Source organism: Aythya marila (genome assembly GCF_965140915.1).
Source record: "Aythya marila genome assembly, chromosome: 6".
In the NCBI taxonomy this organism is placed as follows: Eukaryota; Metazoa; Chordata; class Aves; order Anseriformes; family Anatidae; genus Aythya; species Aythya marila.
This window is the reverse complement of record NC_139047.1, coordinates 4,663,999-4,688,360: the sequence shown is the minus strand read 5'-3', so window position 1 is coordinate 4,688,360 and position 24,362 is coordinate 4,663,999. Positions and strand designations below refer to the sequence as shown.

Genomic DNA, 24,362 nt, shown 5'->3' with positions numbered 1-24,362 from the left:
TGAAGCTTTTGTATTTGTTGGGAGGAAATGACAACACTTTTCCATTTGATTTCTTTCAGAAGGTAATTATGTGAGTGAAGAATAATAGAGAATAAAAAAGATGACATGTTCAGAAAATTAAATCTAGTTGATGGAAAGTGTTCTTTTCACAGGTGTTCTTTTTTCCAAGGCAAGTGAGCTTTGTTCTGCTACATAGTTTCTTGAACGTAAATTGCTCTGGATGAAAAATCGTGTTTTTTGCTGTCTTAGATTAAAAGGAAAAAAAGAAAAGCATTTCTATGCATTTCTATGACACTGATCTTCTGAGATGATCAGAAAAAGAAGAATTTAAGAAAAAAGAAAAAAAGGAAAAGATGGGTTTTTGTTTCTTTACTCTTTTTGCATAGACATCTATTAGGAATTTGCAAAAGCATGTTGAAAAAATGCAGCTCACGAGTCGACTGTTGTCTTATAAAGAACATTCCTACTCTAGGAGGTAATAGGATGTTAAAAGCCACCTGCGATATACAGAATTGCCCTCTTTTGCACAAACTGGGGAGAACTCTAATAAAAAATCAGTAATGTCTGGTATCAGTTAGGACATGCATCCTCTGGATGATTTATGGCAATAATCCTCTTTGCAACAAAACACAGGCAAGGCTGTTTCTTCTGCAAGTACAGTCTAGGAGTCCACAAGAAGTATCCTTAAATAAAAAAAGTGAATGTTCTGTTTTTCAGCATGGTTTGTGTATGGCATAAGTTGGGGGAGGGAGGTGGAGTTTACTTTGCGGAGGGTAAAGGTGGTTTGTTTCGGTATGGTCTGGAGGTAAAATCTAGGCCTACTGAGGTGAGAATTTTGCAATCAGTTCCTTTGTGAACTCCTGTTTTTCTGGAATATGTCACTCCAGCTGAAAGCATATTAATCACATAACATCCCCCCCTTCCCCCCCCCCCCCCCAAAAAAAAAAAAAAAAAATCATAATCTGGGTAGTGGTAGTCTCATTATAACGTGATATACAGGGGATACAAGACTCATTTAGATGTAACAGCATGGAAATTTTCACCTAACAAAAGCTATTTATATTACCAGGATATAAAATGTGAAGGCAAACTAAAATTTCTCATTTAATTCATCTTCCCCTGTAATGTTCCATAACTAAGAACAGATGTTTGTATTATTTTCCATACTGTAGGGAAAAAAGGCTCTCTTTTGCCCTCAAGTTCATTTTCTTGATTTTAGGCCAGTGTTTTCTCCGCAACAGAAGTGTGATCAAAGTGTGACTTTATGGAATCTGACTGCAACCTTAAAAATGGACTGACTGTTGTCATCATGTAATTTATACTGCCCTGAGGGATGAGTTTCTGCTAAGTTGCTGCCCAAAACAACAATAAGTTTACTATGTCTCTCTGTATTAAATTATATTTATATTCTTCCAATATTCCCCTTATGTTTTTTGGTTTATATCAGATTTCTACATGCACGTCTTTCCGTTTTGCACATTAGAGATTCGGTTTTGCAAGTCTGGTGTTTATGTTGGCTATCAGCATCCTATGAAGCCAGTAGTGTCAACCTTGCATGAGGTCTGAAGAGCTGCCATTTTGCATAATACATGGCACATTAAACCCTATAGAGTTTATTTTACCAAGAGATATGATGGCTTCCTAATTCCTAAACAGCTGTTTTCTTACTTCTTGCTTCATGTTTGTATTGTTTTAAAACTTCATACATTGTTATGGATATACTTACGATTCTTGATGAAGTTGAGAATTGAGATTTTGAAGATAAAAGACCAAAATTTTTCCAAAAAAAAAATCAAATGCTAACCTCGTTTTGTATTATTGTGGCTTTTTTATGACAGTTAATCGTGAATTGTTGTGCAGTTTCATGAATGATCTTTCAATTATTAAATATGTACCTTGGACTTACATTGCAACTGTAGAAATGAGAAAGTGCATTAATAGTAAATAGCCTGCTTTGCAGTACCTAATAGTATTATTCCTTACTGTGGTACAATAAACAAAACTTAGTATGTAATTTCCTATTTCTTCAGCTTTCTTATCATTCGGGACTAGCAGATAATGCTTTTCTGGATGAAGCATTTTAGGTGACAAGTGTGCTACTTAAGTGATGTAACTACAGTAGCAAGCCTTTTGGTGCAATTGTATCATTTGACTATCTGTATCATTAGCATGATGTATTATCAAAAGCTATTTTCATGGTGTAAACTGTGTTCCTACTACAAGGCAATATGGCTATTCTTGCAGATTTTCCTTTTTCCCAAGTAAACATATTACAGAATAATAGTGTGTCAGTAAAAACAGTAAATGAAACTAATGAAAGAATATGAAAGAGAAAATTGTATATAGATTTTCTAGGTAAACAAAAGTACAAGACACATTATTAAAATAAGTATACTTTAATTTATATGGTGAAGTTAAATATTGCAAGATACTCCAAGCAGAGCAGGAAAATGTTGCAAATAAGAAACTAATGAAATAGAAGAGGACATTAGTGGAAATAACTCATTTTCCTACATTACATTTATTATAATTAGAATTAATAACTGCATTTCAATTAATTTTCATTAGTCTCAAAATGCCTTGGATGTAAACATAACGAATGTAAGTGTTTAACTACAAGAAAAATGAGTATCAGGAAAATATCCAAATGAAATATGAAAGGAGTAAATGCAAATCTGAACCTCTTAGTTATTTCTGATACATTGCAGTTATTAAACTTGGGGTTCATTGTGCCAGGGATCACATAAACATGTAAACAAAACATAGTTAGAGATTACAAGGGGTACTGCTAGAAGACTTCCGTGCTTTAGAGAAAGGGATCTACCTCTTCCATTTTGCTTACAAGTTAACATAGAGGAAAAGGGTAGGAGACTGGTATACACAAAAATATGCTATGAAATAGACAACTGTGATGCAAGAGGATCATATGTAAACCTCCAACAACAAACGTCTCCTATCAGTAGCTGAATGAGGGGAGCTGTATTATAATTGTTCAGTATCGAGCAGTTCCAGTTGTTGTCATTTTTCTATGTGAAAAATGGTGAATATTTGGTTTTCTTGAAACTTGCACAGTTAAGTGCCCCAGAAGGCTCTGTGGGGTAGAAGGCTTTTGAAATTCTTTAAGTATGCTTTGTCTGAGCTTACACATGCAGTTTCCAAAGGGACAAGAACTAAGTCTGCATCTCCTGAGCCTTGTCTAGTCTTCTGAGCACAAATCCAACCCTTACTTCAGTCACTAATGTATCACTGTACAGTAGGAAGATGAGTAGGATTTGCAGATCATTGTAGATCTCTACCTGCATATGAATGCACAGAGGTTCAAAGACTGTATGAATGCATCTCGTATATACTTGAGTAGTCCCCAATGCCCCCCAGATGTATGCATGTCAAGACCTTTTGCAAGAGGTGGAAGGTATATACGTTATGGTGTCTGTGTGCATCTGCACCTAGGGTTTTGTCTTTCACATCCATTTACTGCTGCTTGTCTGAAAGCTTTGGAAAAGTGACTTGCTTATAATTGAAGTGCCAATACCTTTTATAACTGAACACTGGCTGAGGTGTTTAGAAAAATAGCAGAAAGGCAGCTGTGTAGTTTTGCCATGGTTATGACCTCTTCCCTGGTGTCAAAATCCCTCTTAGTTACAAGTAAAATATGCAGCTACACAACTTCACGGTTTACAGGTCATCCTTATTCCTCAGAATGAATCTTGCTTCAAGGAAGGAATGAAGTTTGAACAATTTCATCTTTTCTTTCTTAAGGTCTGTTTCTGTGTGTAGCTTTAACAGAGAGCTTTAGGTTTGACTGAAGCTCCCAGTGTCATACATAAATGCAAACTGTGTATCGTTTTGAGGTGTATAGATGAGAGCAAATAAATGCTTAGATCCAAGTAATTAAAATTTGACAAGGTAGTAAACACTTAAAGAGTGGAAGTGAGGGTATGTGAAGTGTTTTGGATGCTCTGAGTACACATACAGCTAATTCTGCAGTGTAACAGTGGAGTATAAAGATGAATACATATTTGTACTGAAAGCAGGGACATGACTGATCAACATAGTTTGCCTAATGCCTATCTTTTCATTTGCAAATACTACAGCTAATTTTAAGCACACATGAGCTGAAGTCCATGTAAGTTGGGCTAATAACTTTTTCAGCTTTGTCCCTTGAGCTCTGTAGGGTAAATGGAAAGACTACAAATCTGCTTCACTTGCCCAACATCCATACCTGGCAGGGCATCCCCATCTGATTGCTCAAGGCTAAGAAAAACTAGAAAGCGGTTGAGATATTAGACAAAGCTGTTTAACATGAAGTGTAATTTCTTTTCCTGTCTCAGGTATAACAATTAATAAAGCAGATGTTGTAGTCTGATATTTTTGATAGTGGAAAAAAAAAATCTCAGTGGTTTTAGTTATGAGATAAAATATTGGTTGTGGTTTTGAATACGTTATAAACTACAACTAAAAAAGACAAAAGAGTAGCTTTTGATCTATTCTCCAGAGCTCTCATCCTCTCTCAGGTTCTGCTTATGATTCCTTGATCTCTTCCTTTTCACTTGAAGCTCCATTTCACTTGAAATGTCTAAGTACTATATGACGTGCTTCAATTACAATTATGAAGCATATTTGCAATGCAAATAAGAAACAGAAGCTATAATTTCACAAGGAGAATTAAAAATAGATGACACCAGTTAATGGTTGCATATGCACATAGGATCTGGAAGGTATTTTAAGTACCTTTTTCATTAATGTATTAAATAGTATATTGAAACTTCTCTATAATAAAGCAATCTGAATTGAAGCTAGCCAGTTACCTGCAACAGCTTTGGAGTTGTATTCGGAACAGTTAGGAGCAGTTTTCTTTCTTTGGTATGCAAGCTGTTTGTTTCTCTGCCATAAATTGCCTTACATCCATTCTGCTTAGAACCCTAGCTGCTTAATTACAGTCTTTTCCTCTATCTCTGACTTCGTGAGCAGTCTAAGTTTAATTCTTTCTTAAGGGAAAAATATTTTTGTAGCAACCAACAGCTTTAGACAAATTTTTGTAAGAGGTCCTAGGATCACTTATTTGGCACTGAAGATATATCTAACAACTATAATCTGGATTGAAAATGTCAAGCTGCTGAAGACTTAGCTCATTTTTGGATGTTGATGCATGATTTTAGAAAGATCGAATGCCTTATTCCTTGAATGTTATGGAGTTGTCCTTTGGCTACAGTTATATTTGCATTAAGATTTGCTTTGGCATTGAAATGTAAGAATCTGCAATAAATTAGGTTGGAAGGGGTCTCTGAAGATCATCCAGCTGATTCCTACCTGAAGAAAAGCTAACTTAAAAATCGGGTAAGACACAGCAGAGCCTTATACAATCAAGCTTTAAATTCCTGCAAGGACAGAGACGTGCAGACTCTGGGCAGCCTGTTCCAGTACTTAATCACTGTCACTGTGAAACTTTTTTTCCCCTCATTTCCAGTTGTAGTTTCTTTTGCTGCAACTTGTGATTCTTAGTCTTACACACATCCGCACACACACCAGCCTTGTAATCTTCAGCTTGAACAAGTGCTGCCCCCTTTGCTTCTCACAATGAACTGTTATCCATTTTCCTAACCACCTTGTTAGGCCTGAATGCAATTTGTAGTTTATTTTTCTTTAAGAATGGGTTATTGTTGCTCTATTTCATGTTGAGATGAAGAGCTTCTGGAGTGAATTCATACAACTTCTAGGTTACAAGGGACATAGTTTATATGTGGGAAACATTTTGTTTGTTTGTTTGTTTTTTGTTTGTTTGTTTTTTTGCTCGAGGCTTTTCTTAGCCTTTCAGTGTAAGGGCTTGGTCTCCTGAGTCTTCACTGTCTTGGCTGTCTGAAAATCTGCAGCAGGAGACTACATAGGATTGATTTATCTGGCATGGTCTGCAGTTAGAAAGACTTGTTGATGGCATGATTAAAATAGTACACTGAGACCTATCTGTGCCAGGTACGTTCTTTGGATTATTTTTGTTGCAGAAATAATAATTGCAATTCTATTCTTGCTGTGGAAGAGTTGGTTTCTGGAACGTAGAACAGACATAAATTAAGGTGTTAATCCAACTAGCACTGATAGTAGGAGAAAATATTAGTATGTATGACATACCAAGAAGGAAGCAGAAGGTTTGTAGCAGTAATAGCAATCCTCTTTCAATTGCAGTTCTTTGTAATATGGGATTTAGTATTGAATACAACCTCTAAAGTATATTTCTAAAGACAGTGTATTAAACAAAAGTGTAAAAATAAGCTTTGAACATAAATGCATCACTGCCCATACCTAGTAGTTCCCTCAAATGTGCTGAGCAATGAGACTGTTGAGACAAAGACATGAAATCATTAGAAGCTTTGTAACAACTCTTCTAAGTGTCACTTTGTCATTCTTTAGAAAAAGAATAAATATTTGATTATAGGTCTTTAATGGCTGGGAAAGATGCTCAGAAACCTCAGTTCCTTGAGCTTGGCAGCACAGAAAAGAGCAGGCACCACAAGAATAACAGGCAGAGTGGTACAAATATCTGTTCAAGACAACTAAACAAAACTCAGAGGTTTGTCCAGAGAAAATGAAGTAAATATCAGTATGCTAGGAAAAAAGGACAGAATTTCCAAAAACTTTAGGGTCAGCAAAGATATGCACAACATCCCTTTCTGTTCCTTCTCTATTGCTGATATTTATTCCCTTACCTCTTCTTAAGGCTGCTGGAAACTACCAATTAGCCTCATTAGCATGCCCTCCAGGGATTCTTTCTGCACAGTTGTATTTCCATGTGAGCTGTCGGCTGTGAGAATGTGAGGTTTCCTTAAGCAGACTTTTTAGCCTCTGGACTGTCAAGTGAGTTGCATGTCTGACACTTGAACTAATAGTCTACAGAGTTCAAACATCCGGATTATTGTACGTGTGGGTTAGGTGGCCCCCAGCTGTTTATGGATTGTTCTTGCTTTAAATTAGAATCAGGCCTGCGGATGAATTAACTCCTCCTCTTCTCATCTCCCATTTTTGACAAAGCTGGATATTTCTGTTCAGCCTTTGCTGTATTTATGAAGACACTCCCTTCTTCTCACATCTAGTGTGCACTAAAAATAATTAGGCAACTCTCCCAAAACGAACTGGAAAATATAAAAATAGAACTGAATCAGAGAAAATATGTTCAACTTTTTGAACAGGAACATCTGTAAGGGCATAGCTTTACCAATTAAAACAAGACTACAGGAATCTGTCCAACAGCCAGGCAGAACAGCAAGTAAAATAAATTCATCATTCTAAAAACAAAAGGACTTCATACATGCTCATCTTCTTTATGAGGATTCATCATCAAGAAGCCATTGGACAAGTTACTAGCTGCAGCTTGTGACTTTTTAAACTCTATTAGAATAGTTATGTATGTAGCCAGTTGTGGATCCTGGACTGTAATGAGTATTTCTCTCAGAAATGCCTCCTTCAGATCACTTGGATTTAGGAATTGTAAGGTCCACCTTGACCTGTCTTAGAAAGCACATTGAACCTAAGAACCTAAGCTGTGGCATGCCAGAGAACTTTTCATTACTGGTTTGGGACATGGCCAAGAATCATATTTGCATGAACTAATTTGTAAAGCTTTGTTCAAATATTTTGTATTTTTACTAGAAATTATTGCCCACTTAGAGGGAGAGAGTGTTGGGTTTTTCATGGGTATCATTTTCTTCTTTCTGAATCCTTAAGGGAAACCAAATCCAGAAAGTTTCTGGAGGTTTTTCAAGTAAGTAATCTTTCAATTTGTTGCTGTAGTTCCTCTAAAAAGAGGAAAAATGGGGAAACAAGGATATGCATCAAATCTTGATGATAATTGTGGAGCCAAAAGGTGCATTGGAATGAGCAGATCACTTGAAGCACTGACTGAAAATGTCCCTACGGCATTTCTCTTATTATTGCTGTAGACTTCTGTGCTTTTGAAATAGGAAATTCCAGAGAGAGAGTCAGAGAGAGAAGTTAATCAGCAAATTGCGTGAATTAGAGTATTCAGTTAATAAGATAAGGTGGAAGGAAAGTTGTCTACTCTAGAATATAGGCTTGTTGCTGGAAATTCATTAAAATCAGAAATGTTTGTGTCATCATAAGTCAACATTCAGAGGCCATATTCAACTTGCACTACATGAGGCTTTGAGGAACTGCAACTGTTAGAGGCAAACCATTCTCAAAATGGAAAAGTATTCACCTAAATTGCATGTGCATACTTAATGTTCCAACCAATTTTAAGAGGTTTAAACGTAGATACAGCTCTGGGGATTTTTTTTAAATGTTTATTTATTATTATTTTTAACTTAATGGACATCTAAATGACATGGTATAAGCTGTCTTGATTTCATATGTGGTCAGGTGAATTCTCCTTCCTTCTTTTGTACCATATTTCAGGGGCTTGCAATCTTCCCCGGGAGTTGAGGAAGATGGGAAAATCAAGTCTCAATTGCATCCTTTTTGTCCTTAAAATTTGAGAGCGCTCTGTTCGTTTTATACTAGTTTTAGCTTTTTACTTGTATTTTTATTAGCTATTAGAATGTTGTGTACAAGGAAGAATGTGGCTCAATGTCTTACATTGATTTTTACTAGTAGCACTCAGAGGTACTAACTGAAATTATGCTGTGCATTTTCAAGAGTTTATTGTCATTTATCACAGTTCACTTAGATCATCAATTCCTTGAAGCTAAGGGCTATCTTTTTGTTGTTTGTGCAGCCTCTAGAATAATGAGATGGAGCCTCTAGGTGCTACCGTGATGCAAATAATCATAGATCAAAGTTCAGAAGTAAGTGACAGAACACTTTGGAATTACCTCTAATGAGCTTACTCTTCAGAAAGAGTAATTAAACTATAATGGAGACAAGAAATGGATGAATTATTACCCTAAAGATATGGAACTGAGATAATACCGGACGTTTTCTGCAAATTTGTCCCAAATGACTGTTCTTTAATCAGATCTCAAATTCTAAATTCTACTTCAGTGCCTTGAGCTCAAGACTAAATGTATTCTCAGTATCTTGTCTCTTAGTAAAAAGGAGTATGTGGCTACTTTAAAAACTAAATCCTTATATGATTGTTTTTAAAATACACTGTTATCTTATTTTTCATTCAGCTGAGAATGGGAGAATCGCTATAATGATCCAGACAAGATTAATTTTACTATTTTAGCACCAGAAGATAGCTCTTTTTTATTGACAAGCATAATATTTTATATGAAATAAGTGGCAGATAACATTACAGAGTCGGATTAATTGCTGTTGTAAAATAACATACAAAGTAATTTCCAGCTCTTTTGAATAGTTCATTTGAGATGTCCATCTCATCTACTTATCAATCTTCAAGTTAGTAGATGTTAAGGTCCAGATGACGGTGGTTTCACTTCATGCTTCATACTTCATGCTGACAGGTTGAATATGTCACTATTAAACACTTCTGCAGTTGTAAAAATAATCTTTCTAATTAAAAATCCCATTCCCTATAAATTATATTATTTAGAGGAAAATATTTTCTATATTTAGGTAGTGCTCTGCAAATTTGTTTCAATCATCTCTGGAATGGTAGAGTAAAAAGGGAGTGAAGTCTCCTACCCGTATCTTGGATTAAACAGCTCACTTCATAGCTAGGTTTGGAAAAACTGCTGGTTACTGATATTCTTGAATATACTGAAGGCCATGTGTCCAATAATAGTGATCCCTGTATGTAGATTTTATAGCTGGCTTTAATGTGAGATCATATGAATAAAACAAAGACCATCCTTTACATGAAACAAGTGTATAAAGCAATAATCAGCTGTGAGAAGACTGTTCTGGTTACATGAAGGAAGAAAAAAAAAAATTAAAAATCCAATATAACAATGTAACTAAACCAATACAAGAAAATCTGTGCTGGCTTCCCTGTCCCTTTTCCCACAAGATACCCACTTAATTTTAAGATATTTTCTCAGAGCTTCAAGTGTAATGCAGTTTGGGGGTTGGGGGGTGTCACAATTGTTGCTCTGCTTTGTTACCTTTTTTTTTTTTTCCTCTGCTCATGGAGCTTCTCCCTCTTCAACTCCCACAGATACTCAGCTCACCTGATTTTTACTTAGCTACCCTAGTCAATTCTCTCAAACTTCTGAGGGTGTTCTGTGAATCTGGTGACTCACAAAGACACTACAGATGTCATCTGCATAAAATTAACAATAGTCTTAGGGTAGTAGATGTGGCTTATGAAGTGTTTTTTAGGAGCAAAGGAAAAAAAATATTTTTTCTGTCAGAAAACACATTTTCTTGGCCACTTATGTCAAAATACTGCTATTAATTTATGTGCATTTATTTAATCACATCTGTGTGGATTATTAATGTGATTAGGAATTACATTTTACTAACTCAGTTTTTCAGCACTGAAATTGCTTTATTAAGAATAAGTTGGCTGTTTATTTTTTTCAAATGGTGATTCTCAGTATAGGAACTACCGTATAGAAAACAAAAACAAAACAGTGACATAAACAACATGAAACCTACCCAAAGCTAATTCTTGGTTCATATTTCTGTTAATATACTTATCTACAAATATATGTCCTGTGGTGTCCGTTTTCTCCTTGGAGTCATGTTTCTGCTTGGAATGTATGTATAAAAAACTATTTGTTAGAGAAATTATAGCTATAACACTAGATTTTAAAGAGCAGATGATCTGTGGTAATGAGAGTTCAGATTCATAAATGTTCAGATTATGTTTAAAATTTTTGTAGTATGAAATAATCCTTGAAAGTACTGTTAAGTTTCCAGTGTTAAATGACTAGCTCGATGCATTTGTGATTCTTTCCCCACAATATCAGTTTTCTGGTGTCCTGCTTGTCCTCTGTTTGACAGCCAAGTGTTTCTATGAATCAAGAATTAAAGTAAGAGTTATTTCTTTTCATCTGTGGAACAGTAAGGCTCACAGTGTTAGAGGTCCTAATTTAGAAGAGATACAACATCCTTAAAATAGGCAACTTCATATTCCATATGAATAAAATGGAAAAGGACTTTAATAAAGCAAGAGTAATGGTCAGTAGTTACTTGTTCCTATTACTAAGGCCGTTTGTGTTTGAATGAGAGTTTTGTTCCTAACTGTGACTTTTGTTTTATCCCACAGGGAATTCCTGTTTCTGTGTCTATGGTATCATCGCATGTTGCCATGGCAAGTGTGTGATACTGCAAGTTCAACTGTATCATGTTAGTGATGGACAAGTGAGGTAGAAATGGGTTTAGACAAAAATAAACTTCATTCACAAAAGCTGAAAAATTGTGTGGCGTTATGTCTGCTTTTGTAAGATGTTGTTAATATTTTTCACTACAAAAGAGTAGCTTCAATATTTTCTGTTTGTCTTTATTAATATATTTATAAAAAATCCATTACAATTTCTTCCACATCTTGTAGAGCTGATTTACATTGAACAACAGCTGTGATGATTTTGTGTCCCAGCTTCAATCTGAAGCAGTTATTGCCAGCTGAGCACTTAGAATTGCACAATCCCACCTTGAAATGGCACGTGAAAACTCCTGCTTGTTCTCGTACATCTTGTTTTGAAAGAAAGAATGTGAAGCCTGTGTTCCTCTAAATGCGTGCCTAACAATGAAATCATCTGGGAAATATCTCTTTGAAGGAACTGCTTTCTGAGTGATGTCATGGCCTGTTTACTCATGTGGCTTGGAGATGCACCCCTGGTTCAACCGGCTCTGTTAATGATGTTCTGAGTTAATGAAAATACTCCAAATTTTACTGAGCTTCATCTTGTTGGTAAAGAAGATTGGTTTTGCCAGTTTTACAAACTAAGATAGGTTTTGTTATCAGATATTGAAAACATGTTTTGTTTTTTCATAATGGTGTTTTGTCAGCTCAGCTCAATTTTCATTATTTTTAGGGAGGCTTTATTAGCCTGAATATTTTTCAGCAACAGCAAAGTCAGCAAGACAGATGGAGCTCAAATAAATCAGCTTCAAGCTGTAGCTTGCTATATTTTGGGGGGGGGGGGGGGGGGAATAAATCCTAAATTACTTGCAGAATGCTAACACAGAGCAGACCAGTGCGTGCTACATTTACAGGAACAGTGGTGTTCTGAAAACCAGGGGGTTGATACTTTGGGCAAAGCAGAGTCAAAACTAGGACAGCAGTTTTGCGTGTTGTATACAGGGTGTTATACTGATAACTGCCAAGAAATTGTGAGAACACCACCACTTGGTGTCTTCATCTTACTGTTCTTTTAATGATAGTGTTGTACTAGATTGTGGTTTTCTTTTTGTTAGTTTGTTCTTCACTGTTTTGTAGTATTTTTTTTTTCTTCTTTGTTTTGGGCGGTCCTCTATTAGCCTTATGGGAATACTAAAGAAAATGAACTGTAACTTCAGTGTGGGTAGACTAGTCTTTTTTTGCAAGTAGTAGCAATGAAAATATTTTTTCACCCTGTGGTGCAGTGTAGTTCCCATTAGGCTTTCCAGTGTTGCTGGTTAGCATCTGCAGTGATTAAGTGGGGATTAGAGGAAGGTGGTTTCTGCATTCTTAGCTTTCTAGCGGTATGTTGGATATCTTTGCAAAGGGCTCTGTAAACAGAAATATTTGTACTACGCCAGTACATACGAGTGGAATATAAGAGTTGCTGAAGTTGTGTCTTATTGTTAATTCAGTTAAATCACTATGTTGGAGTCTCCTTTATGAAAAAAATGCAAACAAGACGTCAACTTCCTTATATTAAGATATTTGAAAATCTCTGTTGTGTTGGGAGGAAAAAAAAAAAAAAAGGAAAAAAAAAAAAAAAAAGCATTTCATTAAATTTTGATGGCTTAGTCCAACTTCCATAAAGAAATGACACTTCAGTCAAATCCAATTCCTGTGGTGCAGAACTAAGTCTACTGTCCAGTCAGGGGCTTGTAAAGCTGAAAATCTGCCTTTTCTCTCATTAGGCTGAATATTTGAAAGTTTAAAATACTGAAAAAGCTGAATCATGGGCTTGTAAATCACGGGCTTGTAAAGCTGAAAATCTGCCTATTCTCTTATTAGGCTGAATGTTTGAAGTTGGAAATACTGAATATGAATTATTTTTAGGTAGACTCTTCAGTCAAGGTAGTTTTCTAGTAACGATAAAAAGGTTTATGTAAATATTTTTGCACTGGCAATAATCCAGTCAAGAATACTTCAGAATTGAGACATTTCAGCAGTATTTTATGTCTTTGGTGACCAAGTATCAGAGGCTTCCTGTTCAGAATATACCTTTCTGAAGGACATGCCAAGTTCGTCAGTTCTCTTTTTCCCTGTCTGGATATGTGGTACCTTCAAAGAAAAATTCCTGTGAGTGTTCAAGTACCCTTTCCTGTGCAACCATATGAACAGAATTAAAGTCTGCTTGAATAATACCATCACTAAATGTTTGTTCAGTAATGATAACTCTTACATGAAGAAAGAGATGCTATATTTTTTTGACAGTGAATTCAGAGTTGCTAGTTCTTTTAGTTCTTGAAGGTCAGAGTTAAATGAAATGTGAACTTACACATGTATGACAGTAATAATGGAGGATTGCAGGAGCTGGAGTTATTGAGTATCTCTAGTCAGGGATGGCTCAGTTATTTTCTAGGCAAGTCAGGAGCGACTCACAAAGACCATAAAGGGGTTAAGCCAGATCGCACTAGTCAATGATATGCTCAGCTGGTGGATTTTTTCTTATTAGTTATCCTAAAACATCCAGGAGGTAACAATGACACTCCACAGGAGGCTCTTCAGAGCTGATGAATAATAATGGAGAATATGAAGATACAAATGTGATGTCATTGTTTTCAAGGACATTAGATGAATGTCTGTGTAAAGTGCTCATAGTTTCTGTACTGAAACACAGGAGCTATTATGGCTTGAAGTTGGTGTCTTTGGATTATCCACAGACATCCCCTGTTGCAATAAAATGAGTGAACGGATCCTTTTAGGAAAAAAAAAAATCAAATCAGATTTGGTCTGATGTGTAAAGACCAAAACTGGAGACACAGACTATATCCCAACTACTCCCAAACTAAGTTTGGGAGTGTTTTGGTTTTTGTTTGTTTTTACCTTCTTCATTTTATCCAGTCTCTGTGCAAAGGATTTTTACATGTGAAATGTAATGACAGTGTGGCACACGTGAAGAAGACATGTCCCAATCACAACCAGGAAATATATGATAAGAAATGATTTTCTTCCAGAGATAAATTTGCTCTCTCTACCATCTTCCCCTTCCCTTTTGTCCCTTCCCTTTTTCCTTTCATGGCAAATATTCTCTTTGATTTTTATATTGTTTTGTTAATATACCAGCTATGGGAAATGTGCTTAAAAGAAAAGCAGACCTTCAATCCAATCATTTGTGCATATTTAAAATCTTCCCTTTTAAGCTCTTTTCCCACATAGCAACAGCTTTTTATACATTTTCTAAAAATTACCTGAGCTTGCACTTTGCTCAAACCTGGAGTATCCATCAGGGCTATTCATATGACCCTGCTGCTGCCCGTGTGCTCCTGCTGGGTACTAATGTAGAGCTCACTTGGACCAGCAGTAAATCCTTCACTGCACCGAACAGGTCTGCAGAGCAGAGGTAAAGAACTGCTTTTTCCTCTTCCAGTTTGAGGAGGAAGTAAATCTGCCTGAAGCTGTATTTATTCTCACTTTACCTCTGGCGAAAATCTGGGAAGCTGATAATGGGGTGTGCCAGGGGAGTGCAGTGTGCAGCCTTCCCCAGCCCCTCGGCTCCGTTATAAGCTTCAGATTCAGCCTGACAGCTCTTCAGGCATGATACAGTTTGATACACGCTTTTGAAGCACTCTGTAGAGATTGATGGACTGAAAAAATAGGGAATGTTTTTTCTTGTATGGCTGTTATTTTCTACAGTGACAGTCCTGACAAGATAAGCTTTTTACCTTTTTTGCTTTCTTTCTGTGTTCCAGCCTGCTTTTATCTTCCGTGTGGAGGTACCAGCTGTATCTTAACATTCCTTTACCTTTAGGATGAGATGTTTTTATGCAGAGAACATGTCTGGTACGGTGTTGCAATCTGACTTGGTTTCAAATATATCCCTGTTGATAGCTTTCCTAGCAGATTACCACGCTGACTCCTTGGAGAAGCTTTCATCTTTTACAAAGTGTTTCCATTGTTCTGAAGTTCTGCTTGCAAAAACACTGGTTATATTAATATAGAATTTCCACTCCTGTTGCGTTTGCCTCTTCTTCTGGCTGTGGATTAAAATGCAGTGACACTTGAGGAATCTAACCTGGTGCAGTTAGTTTTTGCCTTTAAATTTACACCAAGCTTACTTGGATTTAGCTTACTTGGACCAGGCTTTAAGTCTCTTCTCAGTGAGAAGAGATGTACTTTCTCATTAGAACTATCCATGGGTCAGAAGACAGGTGTAGGCAAGATTAGGACTGCCTAATATCCTCAGTTCCTCACACATCCTTAACAGAATATCTCTAGATCTGCTTCCAACATTCTGGTTCCTGGCAAGAACAGCTCCAATAAATGTCTGTATTATATATGTCCATCAGCTGTTCAACGGCATGTTAAGCTGTAGTTATAAAATTCTTTATTATTTGTACATTGCGTCAAATTTAAAGACTGAGATGATTACTTACACATTAGTCAGTAAAGAGTTTTTAGTTATTACACTACTAGAAAATAGGAGAAAATTAACCATCAGGGCTTGTTGGTTGCTTAAAATGAAGCATGGCATGTTTTACATCACTATGTTCCAAAGATTCTGTAGTTAAAGGTTATCTAATCATTTTAGTCTTGTTTCTCTGATGATGTATTTTTTGTCAACATTTTAGTATTTTATCAATGTTTTTATTTATTTATATTTATTTGCTATAATTGTTTGCGTTAAACATTTTCACCTATATTTTGTATCACTCTTTTGGTTTAATCCTACTGACAGATGAAATACCTGGTAATATTTAATTTTCATTAAAAGACACTTATTTTTTCTATATATTTCTAGTCATGCAGTCATGTCTTTTTTTTTGCAAATAGTACCTGAATACTCTCTCAGAAAAATGCCTAAAATGTTTTTCCTCTATCAGAGTCACTATTTATGCCTAATGTTACATGTCAGACGAGCAGGGGTTATTCAATAAATGTGCTCATGTCTGTGGCACATTTCTCTCCATACTCTCATGTGGTCAATTTGATTTCTGATCTCATCTGAGCAGCAGTCACGTCTGGGACAGATAGTTGTTTTTAAGGTGTGCTAGAGACGTGCAGATCCCCAAAGGGGGAAATGCAAACATTTCTGTACCCTGGCAAAGACTCTAACCGGCAGAGAACTAAGGAAACTGTTACAGGGGGACAACTTGAAGGTAGGGAGTGGGAAGAGAAGGAACCCAAAATTGGAAGAGATGGGCATTTTTGTAGTCCATGTACTTCTGTTTGGTAGAGAAGACGCATGTATGCAAGTCTGAACAAAAATTGTTCATATCTTAGGGTATGATTAACAGCTTAGACATTGTTTGTACATTTTCTGTATAGATTAAGAACTAGTCTCCCAGCTCTTTCATCCTAGTTCTTTATTGTGTACTGTCATTCCGCTGGTATTAGAATGTGGATATATTTGCTTTCCTCTAATCAGTAAATAAGCATTCCATCAAATTCTGCAGTGAAGTTAATTTGTCAAATGTTGGCAGCAGGTATCCAGTAGTTTGCATTACTTATTTTCCCTTTCTTTATGGTATTAATTCAGTAAGTACTTTTTTTTTGTTTAATGGCATATAAATTTGTGTAAGAGAAAATTTCTTCACATTCAAGGTTTTCATGGTCATAAAGAAATGTGTCACTATGAAAAACTGTAGGGTTTCTTTGTTCGTTTTTAAGTGAAACGGGATGGCAAAAGAAAACAAATGTTTTATTACTAATATATCCTACACTGCTCTCTACTGGAAAAGTGGAAGTCTATATACATATTCAAAAATGTACCTAAAACTATTTCTTAATCAGTATTTTCTTTAATGATGCTTTTGACTCCAGTAAAACTTGTTTTTCCTAAGGGTGGATGTGGTTTTGTTTTGTTTTAATTCCCTGTAATTTTTGAAGAAAAGCACCTGGATAGACTTTGTGTGTGAAAATGTTGAAATGAGTGTAATTTTGAGAGACAAAATCTAAGCTGATGGGAAAGAATTACTGGAGAGTGTCTTGTGAATGGCAAGGAAAAAAAAAAGTGTTAACTCACCTGACCTTATTAATGGCTATTATTTTAATAATTTCTCCAACCAAAGTACAACTTAAAAAGCATTTTTAATAATTTCACTGTGGAATTGAACCAAAATGTGTCTTTCTTAAGTTAAGTACAGAGTAAAATTTTCATTCAACTCTTGCTTCTGCATGGAGTTGATTACCCACAAGGGGTCTGTTTACTAGTTTGCTGTATAAGACAACCCTCCTGGCCATTGCAGGGCAGAATTATTCTTCCAGTTGCTGCCAATGATAAAACTTCTGTTGATTCTAATAAGATGAAAGAGATCCCAGTAATTCTCCACAGCTGCACTATCTTGCAAATCTTTGTATGTGGAGCAAGCACATCTGGTCCTCTGCTAATATTGGATTATAATGAATTTGATCTGAGGTGTTTGTCTTGTGTGTGGCTGCTCAGAAGCTCACTTTCTTAATAGCAAGCATCAATAAGGGAAAAACAAGCCTTAATATACTTTAAATTAAAAAAAAAATCTGTTAAACTGTTTGACTGATAAGATCTGTTGATGTCATAGAAGTTACTTCTGACTATAACCAGCTGCAAGTGAGAGCAGAATAAGTATTGCAAACTTAGACTTTTTTCAGTTTTGTAGGGAATGTGTTTGGAAGAATGGCAGACTGCAATGAAAAATGAAGAGTAATTTGGAAATTAATATGCCCCAGTCTGCTATATGTTTATGAAGAGCATTAGATGTCATGAGCTTTAAACTTCTTAAATAATTCAAATGGAACTTGGTTTGATTCTGGTAAAACACCTCATTAACGCTAAACTTAATAATACATAAATATTTACAGAGATGGGTCTGGTGGCACATCTGACTAACTTACTGAGCCTTTTTGTTTGAATTGGCTTATTAAGCACAGAGTGCACCAACTTGAAGAAGAAGTCTTTTACTACTTGCGAAGAGTAAACATTTCTAACACAATCACAAGTAAATATTTTAACCTGTATTAGGTATTTAATGTTAATGAATGATTAAGAAATTAATGCACTTATTAAATTGCATTTAGGGTTAATACTGAATGATTTGAAGGAGAAGTGCTACCTTATTTTCTCTACTCAGCAATTATATTAAGTGTAGGAGTAGTAATAGCTTGACTTTCAGGAATAGTTATGTTTCATGGTGGTGGTGTTCCTCGTCAGATGGCTCTGCAGAGACAGCTGTGGGACAGAACCTGAAGGGACCAAAGCAATCACTGACTTAACAAGTACCCATCTTTCTACAGACCTGCTTGCGAAAGGACCCTCATCTCGAAAACAAGAGTCTAATATTAATCATCTTTGATTCGAAGTTTCTCTTCTAGAACCTCTTCCACTATGAATATTTATACTTGCAATGCCACAACTGTACTGGATTCCAGATATAACATATTTTTGTTCTCTCTGTGTGTTCATGTGAGATTCAGTGATAAAAATCTGCTGAAAAGACAGTAAGGAAATAGCCATCTCCCAGATTTATGAAAATGATGAATTAGTTATTTATTATTTTTGAAGTCCCAGAGGTGACAGAGCATCAGTTATGTTTGGGATTATGCAAACACAGTGGCCTTCACGCTGTTGAGCTTGTCATCTAAAGTCTCAGTTTGTGCATTTGCTTAAGTACTGTGAGTAATGCTGTAGGAATTGAAAAATGGAATAGGAATATGAAAAAAGTGCAGTGGTGTGGCAGATGACAGAAAATGTGCAAAGCAGATGAAACAGCATGCAGTAAAGAGCCTCTAGTTAATGTTACCTATATGTTAAGCTTATATTGTATAGTCATACTTAATTGTAATTAGAAAATAAGTAGCTTTAATTTGAAATTCTGCTAATATTTTGCCCCAAAATAAATCAGTCCAATTAATACAGATGTTCAGAATATTTGCTCTTGTTTTTCTCTTGATTACCATATCTTTAAAAAAAAAAAAAAAAAAAAAAAAGCTTGTGGAGGTCAGACTAAGCAGTTTTGACTAAAATTCAGAATAAAAAGTAGAACTGAAGTTAACAGACATACAAATATGTATCACTTGCAAACCATATAACCCATAGAATGTATGGTCTCATCACCTCCAAGTGATATTGACAGTAATGCTACAAATCTCCTTTCTATTTATAGATTAAATGCGTCTTGCTGTATTTCCCTATGCTGAACCGTTTGTAAAATGCAAGCTGTAATTCTAAGTTCAAATTGCTGAGTGTATTAAAAATTTCAGTAGCAATGTTTAATGTCAAAAAGAATGTTCATCTGGAAGGTAGGGCATTGCGAATGATTGGGAGAATCTGGGCTAGTGACATTATGCTCCATAAATATTGATATAATGCTCATGATGTTTCCATATACTTCAAGTCTTGGTGATTTCTTTCATAACATATTTAGCAAATGCAATTTGTATGTACTTTTGGGGGGTTTATCAGTCATTTCAATCTGTGCTTTCAGCAGTTTCTCTCTGTACTTAGACATCGAGTGCCCCCTCCCCTTCATGATCAGAAATGAGGGAAGGGGCTGCAGGCAAGGCAGCTACCCCAGGACATCTAGAAGGGCACTCGACACAATCTCAGTGCATATTGAGGAGTATCACTCTGCTCACACTGATGGAGCCCCTGGAGCTGCCAGTTTCAAAACTGTCCAAAGAGGAGGAAGCTGAAGTACGCTCTTCCACCTCACTGCACACAGCAGGGACCTCTGCTTGCTGTTGATCTGAGCATTGTCCACATCTGCAGCTCTTATTTCCTCTGTTTATGCAGGACTCCTGCACTGCATAATGCCTCAGCCCTGCCTTGTCACAAAACCTACAGCAATTACACTTTTGCCTCATGTTGTGCCCAGTGTGTGGTGTATAAATATGCATGTCTGTATGTCACGTGTAGTATCCATAATTCAGGTATCATTTTTTATTCTATATACATCTTCTGAAGCTTTCACTCTTCCAGGGAAGAGCACATCCCTTAACTAAAGTGCTTGGAGTTGTTACGTGAAAGACAACAAATCAATAATAGAGATTTCTGCTTTGTTATTGGAAAACTTTGGTCTCCTAACTAGAAAGTTACAATATCAGGGAGCATTGACAGCAGATGAGCCTAGATCACTGTGTTTTGATCTACACCCTGTTGTATTCAAGGTGACACAACACATTTCTGTCAGTAACAAATTTATAATAAGACTTAATTATTGGTAGAGCTGCAAAGTTTCTTTGCCACTATACAGCTTGAGCATATAGGCTGTCAGTAAAGTTTTTAAAAAAAAAAAAAAAAAACTTCTGAGTTAGTGTTGAAAGCATCTGTAGCTTGACAAACTCAAGTTGCTTTTGAAACTGCTAAGAATTAAAAGTTATAAAACCTTTCTGTATCATGTCACGCAGAAACTTGTATACTTCAGGGAAAAGAGGGTATTCATCTTTTCTTGCTAGCATTATGTTGGCATATTACAGGTACCTGGTGTGACTAAATCAAGTGTACCTCAGTGTTGAAATCAAGTAGGCAATCCATAATTATTACACAAACAAATGCAGTTTGAGCTGGATTATCTCGGTGTCCATAAAGTTTAGTAGAAACAAGCAAAACTGCACAGAAGGACGTAAAGGAATTTCAGTACAAATAAGGAATGGTAAGATCCTGTAGCAATATCATGATTTGTGTATTGACAGGTGTATGTTTGGTTTCCCCTAAAAAACAAAAATGTAACCTGTATTAAAAATTTTTTGATTACGAGCCTTAATATATGTTAGGACCTGTTTCCTTTAAATCTATGAAATTACCATACCAAGCAGCTGTAAGACTAGAATCAGTCCTTTTTAGTTTGTCTTGTACCATGGTATGTAATTTTTAGTTACCTAATCCAAATCATTGTCCCATTTTGATCAATGGGAATTATCCTATATCCCTGTTTTTGTATGTTTTCATTATTTTGTAAAAGAGAGATTACCAGAATGATAGTTACCCAATGGAAGAAGGTACTTAACCTGTAATTCAAGACTTATTGTAGGATCAAGATATATAAAATGGTTTTAAAAGTTGCTTTTAATAACTCTTGTTTGTCTGACTATAATTTAATTCTTGTTGCTCTCTTGATTATGAATAGCTATGTACAGATATGTTAATAACTATTGAAATGATTGTCTTTCCAAAATATTATTTGGGAATAGTTGAGAAGTATATTTACTTGAGTCGGGCCTATCTTATTTCTCACAATTACACTGTTTTCAGTTTCTTGGCAGCACGGAGGTAGAGCAGCCCAAAGGCACAGAAGTTGTCAGAGATGCAGTTAGAAAGTTAAAGGTAAGGAACCTTTGTGATGAAAGACAAATAGAATGTATTCTTAAGCTATTCACACAGATAAGACACTTTGCAGGTGTTTCCGGATAAATTAATGAGTTCTGGAAGCAGTTACTTTTACTTGTCTTTTCACTGCCATGTAGACATTTCCCTGTTGTATCCATATTATTAGATACAACTTTGACTTTACTGTTAGTGACAGCCAATATCTTTAAAGCTCTCCAAATGCTATGAATTGTGGTGGGAAATGCTGATTTGATTTGTTTGTTAAGTCACCTCACAGTTGAATTGTGCTGGTTTGTGCTGAGCTGCTAAATATGCTACTGGAGCATTGGTTTATTATTTAGCTGTAAAAATTGTTCTGCCTGTTATTGTACTTTCCATGACTACTTCTAGGATTTTCAGTGTTCACTTAAACAAGAGCCCTTCTGAAATGTATGGAAAATTAGGGAGTCTGTATGGAAAATCTTGATTCTGTATTATTACCATAATTACAAAAAAAAAAAGGGGGGGGAAGGGGAAGGGGGAAGGGGGAGGCAGGGGAGTAAGGGCATGAACCACACTTTGTGTATTTCAACTTGTAAGATTGAGGGTTCCCTTGAATAAGCTTTCTTTACACAACTGCATAGTAATTATGTTCAGTTGTATTGAAACAGTTCGTCACTGTCATTTTGCTCTTCTAAAAAGAGTACAGCTGCCTTTAAGGACTAGCTTAGTCAATTCTTAGTCTTTTATGCCAAAAAGATGTACTGTATTGCAAGTTGTCAGACATTAACGCCTAGATGTTTTCCAGTGTAAGTGTATGTAGGTATCCTTTTTTTAACAGAAGCAGCATACTGCAAGCAGAAACAGTGTATGGTTTTGTAGGTACCTTACACAGTTTACAGCTAATAGTGAAGTGAAAGCTGTTGTGTTGGATGCTTTCCATTTATTCAATAACACTATGCAGAATAAAGATAATTCAGTGCAAAAATAATGTTAGTATAATAGCCTGGCATGGGGAAGCTTCAATTTCATTTTTAAGATATTATCTTAGACTCCTCGTAAAGTAAAGCATCTGCTGAGTGTCCCTGTCTATCAAGACAGTTCACTGGTGGATCCACAATACCCTGGGCATTTACTGAACACTACAGGTTTTTGGTATGTTGGATTATAAGATTTGGTCCCTTAAAATACTTTGCTCTGAAACCAGGATTTCAACCACCTGTTCTCTGACATGCATGAAGGTTCCTTTCTTGGGCAAAAACATTTGGCAGCCTAGCATGAAAATTTTCAAGGAAGAATTTTTAGTATATTCTTCTTCTGCTGGTAGAGTATATAAATAGCTGTCTTAACTTTTTATGTGTGTTACCTAAATAAACCACCTCAGAGATGTGTGTCAGCATCACTGCTGACAGAGTGGCAATGTTTTCTTCAGACTTGGAATTTCGGAGCTTAATTGACAAATATTACATGGAATCTCATATAATTTCAAGCTGATTAGAAATATCAAAGTAATTAAAGACAATTTCTGGAAACAAATGAAAAATATTGGAACAGAATTTCAGAGAGCAAATAAAAACAGATTGTTTGAAGCAATCCTCGAGCTATTGAATACTTACAACATAAAATGTTGATTTATGTTCTGTATTGAATTCTTTGAAGAGAAGCGTAGAGATACTAAGTGTTATTATTAACACAAATCTCTTACTTATTTTTGAGAATGTTATTTTTTTATGTGTTTTTTTTTTGTTTTGTTTTGTTTTTTAAAAAGCAAAACAGCTCGAAAGCTAATGCCTTATATTGAAAGGAAAAGTTCTTAGTGTTTTTTGGAGTGAGAGAGTTGCTATATATATATTTTAAAGTATGTAGCTTCTGTTGTTGTATTTTTGATTACATACAGATTGTTTTTAATCACAGTTTTGTTAATTACAGCTTTTTTGATGAAAATTAATAGCTAGCAGTAAAAAAAAAAAAAATACGACAACACATGGAGCTATTTTTACAACTGGAGCACATTGCATTAACAACCTTTTGAATACTGTCACTGTAAGCCATTTTTCATCATGTCATCAAACTATATGAGCAAATACATTTGTAATGAAACTCTTTACTACTTTAAATCAAAAGCTTTCCACTCATACAACACAAAGAATTTTTCACTTGCCAAAATAAAGTTTTGCACAAAACTAGCGTGCAACTCCTTGAACTTGCTTTCACCAGCAGGTGGAGCTCATGTTCTGCAGTAAAATAAAATCACTTGGAAAAAATTACATTTTCTTGATGCTTCTTTCTACTTTTTTAATCGCAAATGCAACTACTACTATATAAATACTTGCTAATTTTTCTGGTTCAGTTGCAATTTTGAATCTACAGTTGCTTCAAGTATCTCTATTTAATTTTTCTGGAAGGTTGTCCAAAGTTTTCATTTATTCAGGATTTTCACTTGTATTCTCAAACTTGGGGCAGTACTGCAGGACAAAGAAGAAATTTGTACACTAATAACTTTCAAGTGTGCTTTTTAATTTCTAAGATAAGGGGGACTGTTCTCATAATTTATTACAAACAATTTTTTCCTTTCAGTTTTCTATTTAAATCTATAAAATGAAATAAATACTCAGCAAAGTGGTACCAAGATGTTGGATCAGAATAAGTCTGTTAGTCAAATGTGTAAAAGTCAAATCACACTTGATAAAATAAAGTAAAATGATACATTATTTCAATTAAGGAGGGACATAATGTTTCAATTAGTCTGCAGAAATGAATTTGGACCTTGTCAAAAAGTTGAAGGGTTGCCAGAGGTGAGAAGAGATTGCAATATCAGCACAACAGATGGAAAGGGCAGCATAACCAGACCCCTAGTAAGAAAGTACTGTGGAGCAGGGTTAGGGAAAAGCTGGAAGTAAACAC

At 35.6% G+C, this 24,362-nt stretch overlaps 1 protein-coding gene across 5 annotated transcripts in view; it reads left to right on the top strand.

Moving 5' to 3' along the window:
- Positions 1 to 24,362, top strand: part of GULP1 (GULP PTB domain containing engulfment adaptor 1) — a 152,782-nt gene that overhangs the window by 90,192 nt on the left and 38,228 nt on the right. For 4 of the 5 annotated variants that reach the window (XM_082763740.1, XM_082763741.1, XM_082763744.1 and 1 more), the window contains one exon: positions 21,405 to 21,476. The exons of the other annotated variant lie outside the window; for it this stretch is intronic. In XM_082763740.1, coding sequence (XP_082619866.1) covers positions 21,405 to 21,476 — 72 coding nt within the window. The remainder of the gene's footprint in view (positions 1 to 21,404; positions 21,477 to 24,362) is intronic. 5 annotated transcript variants of the gene reach the window in all.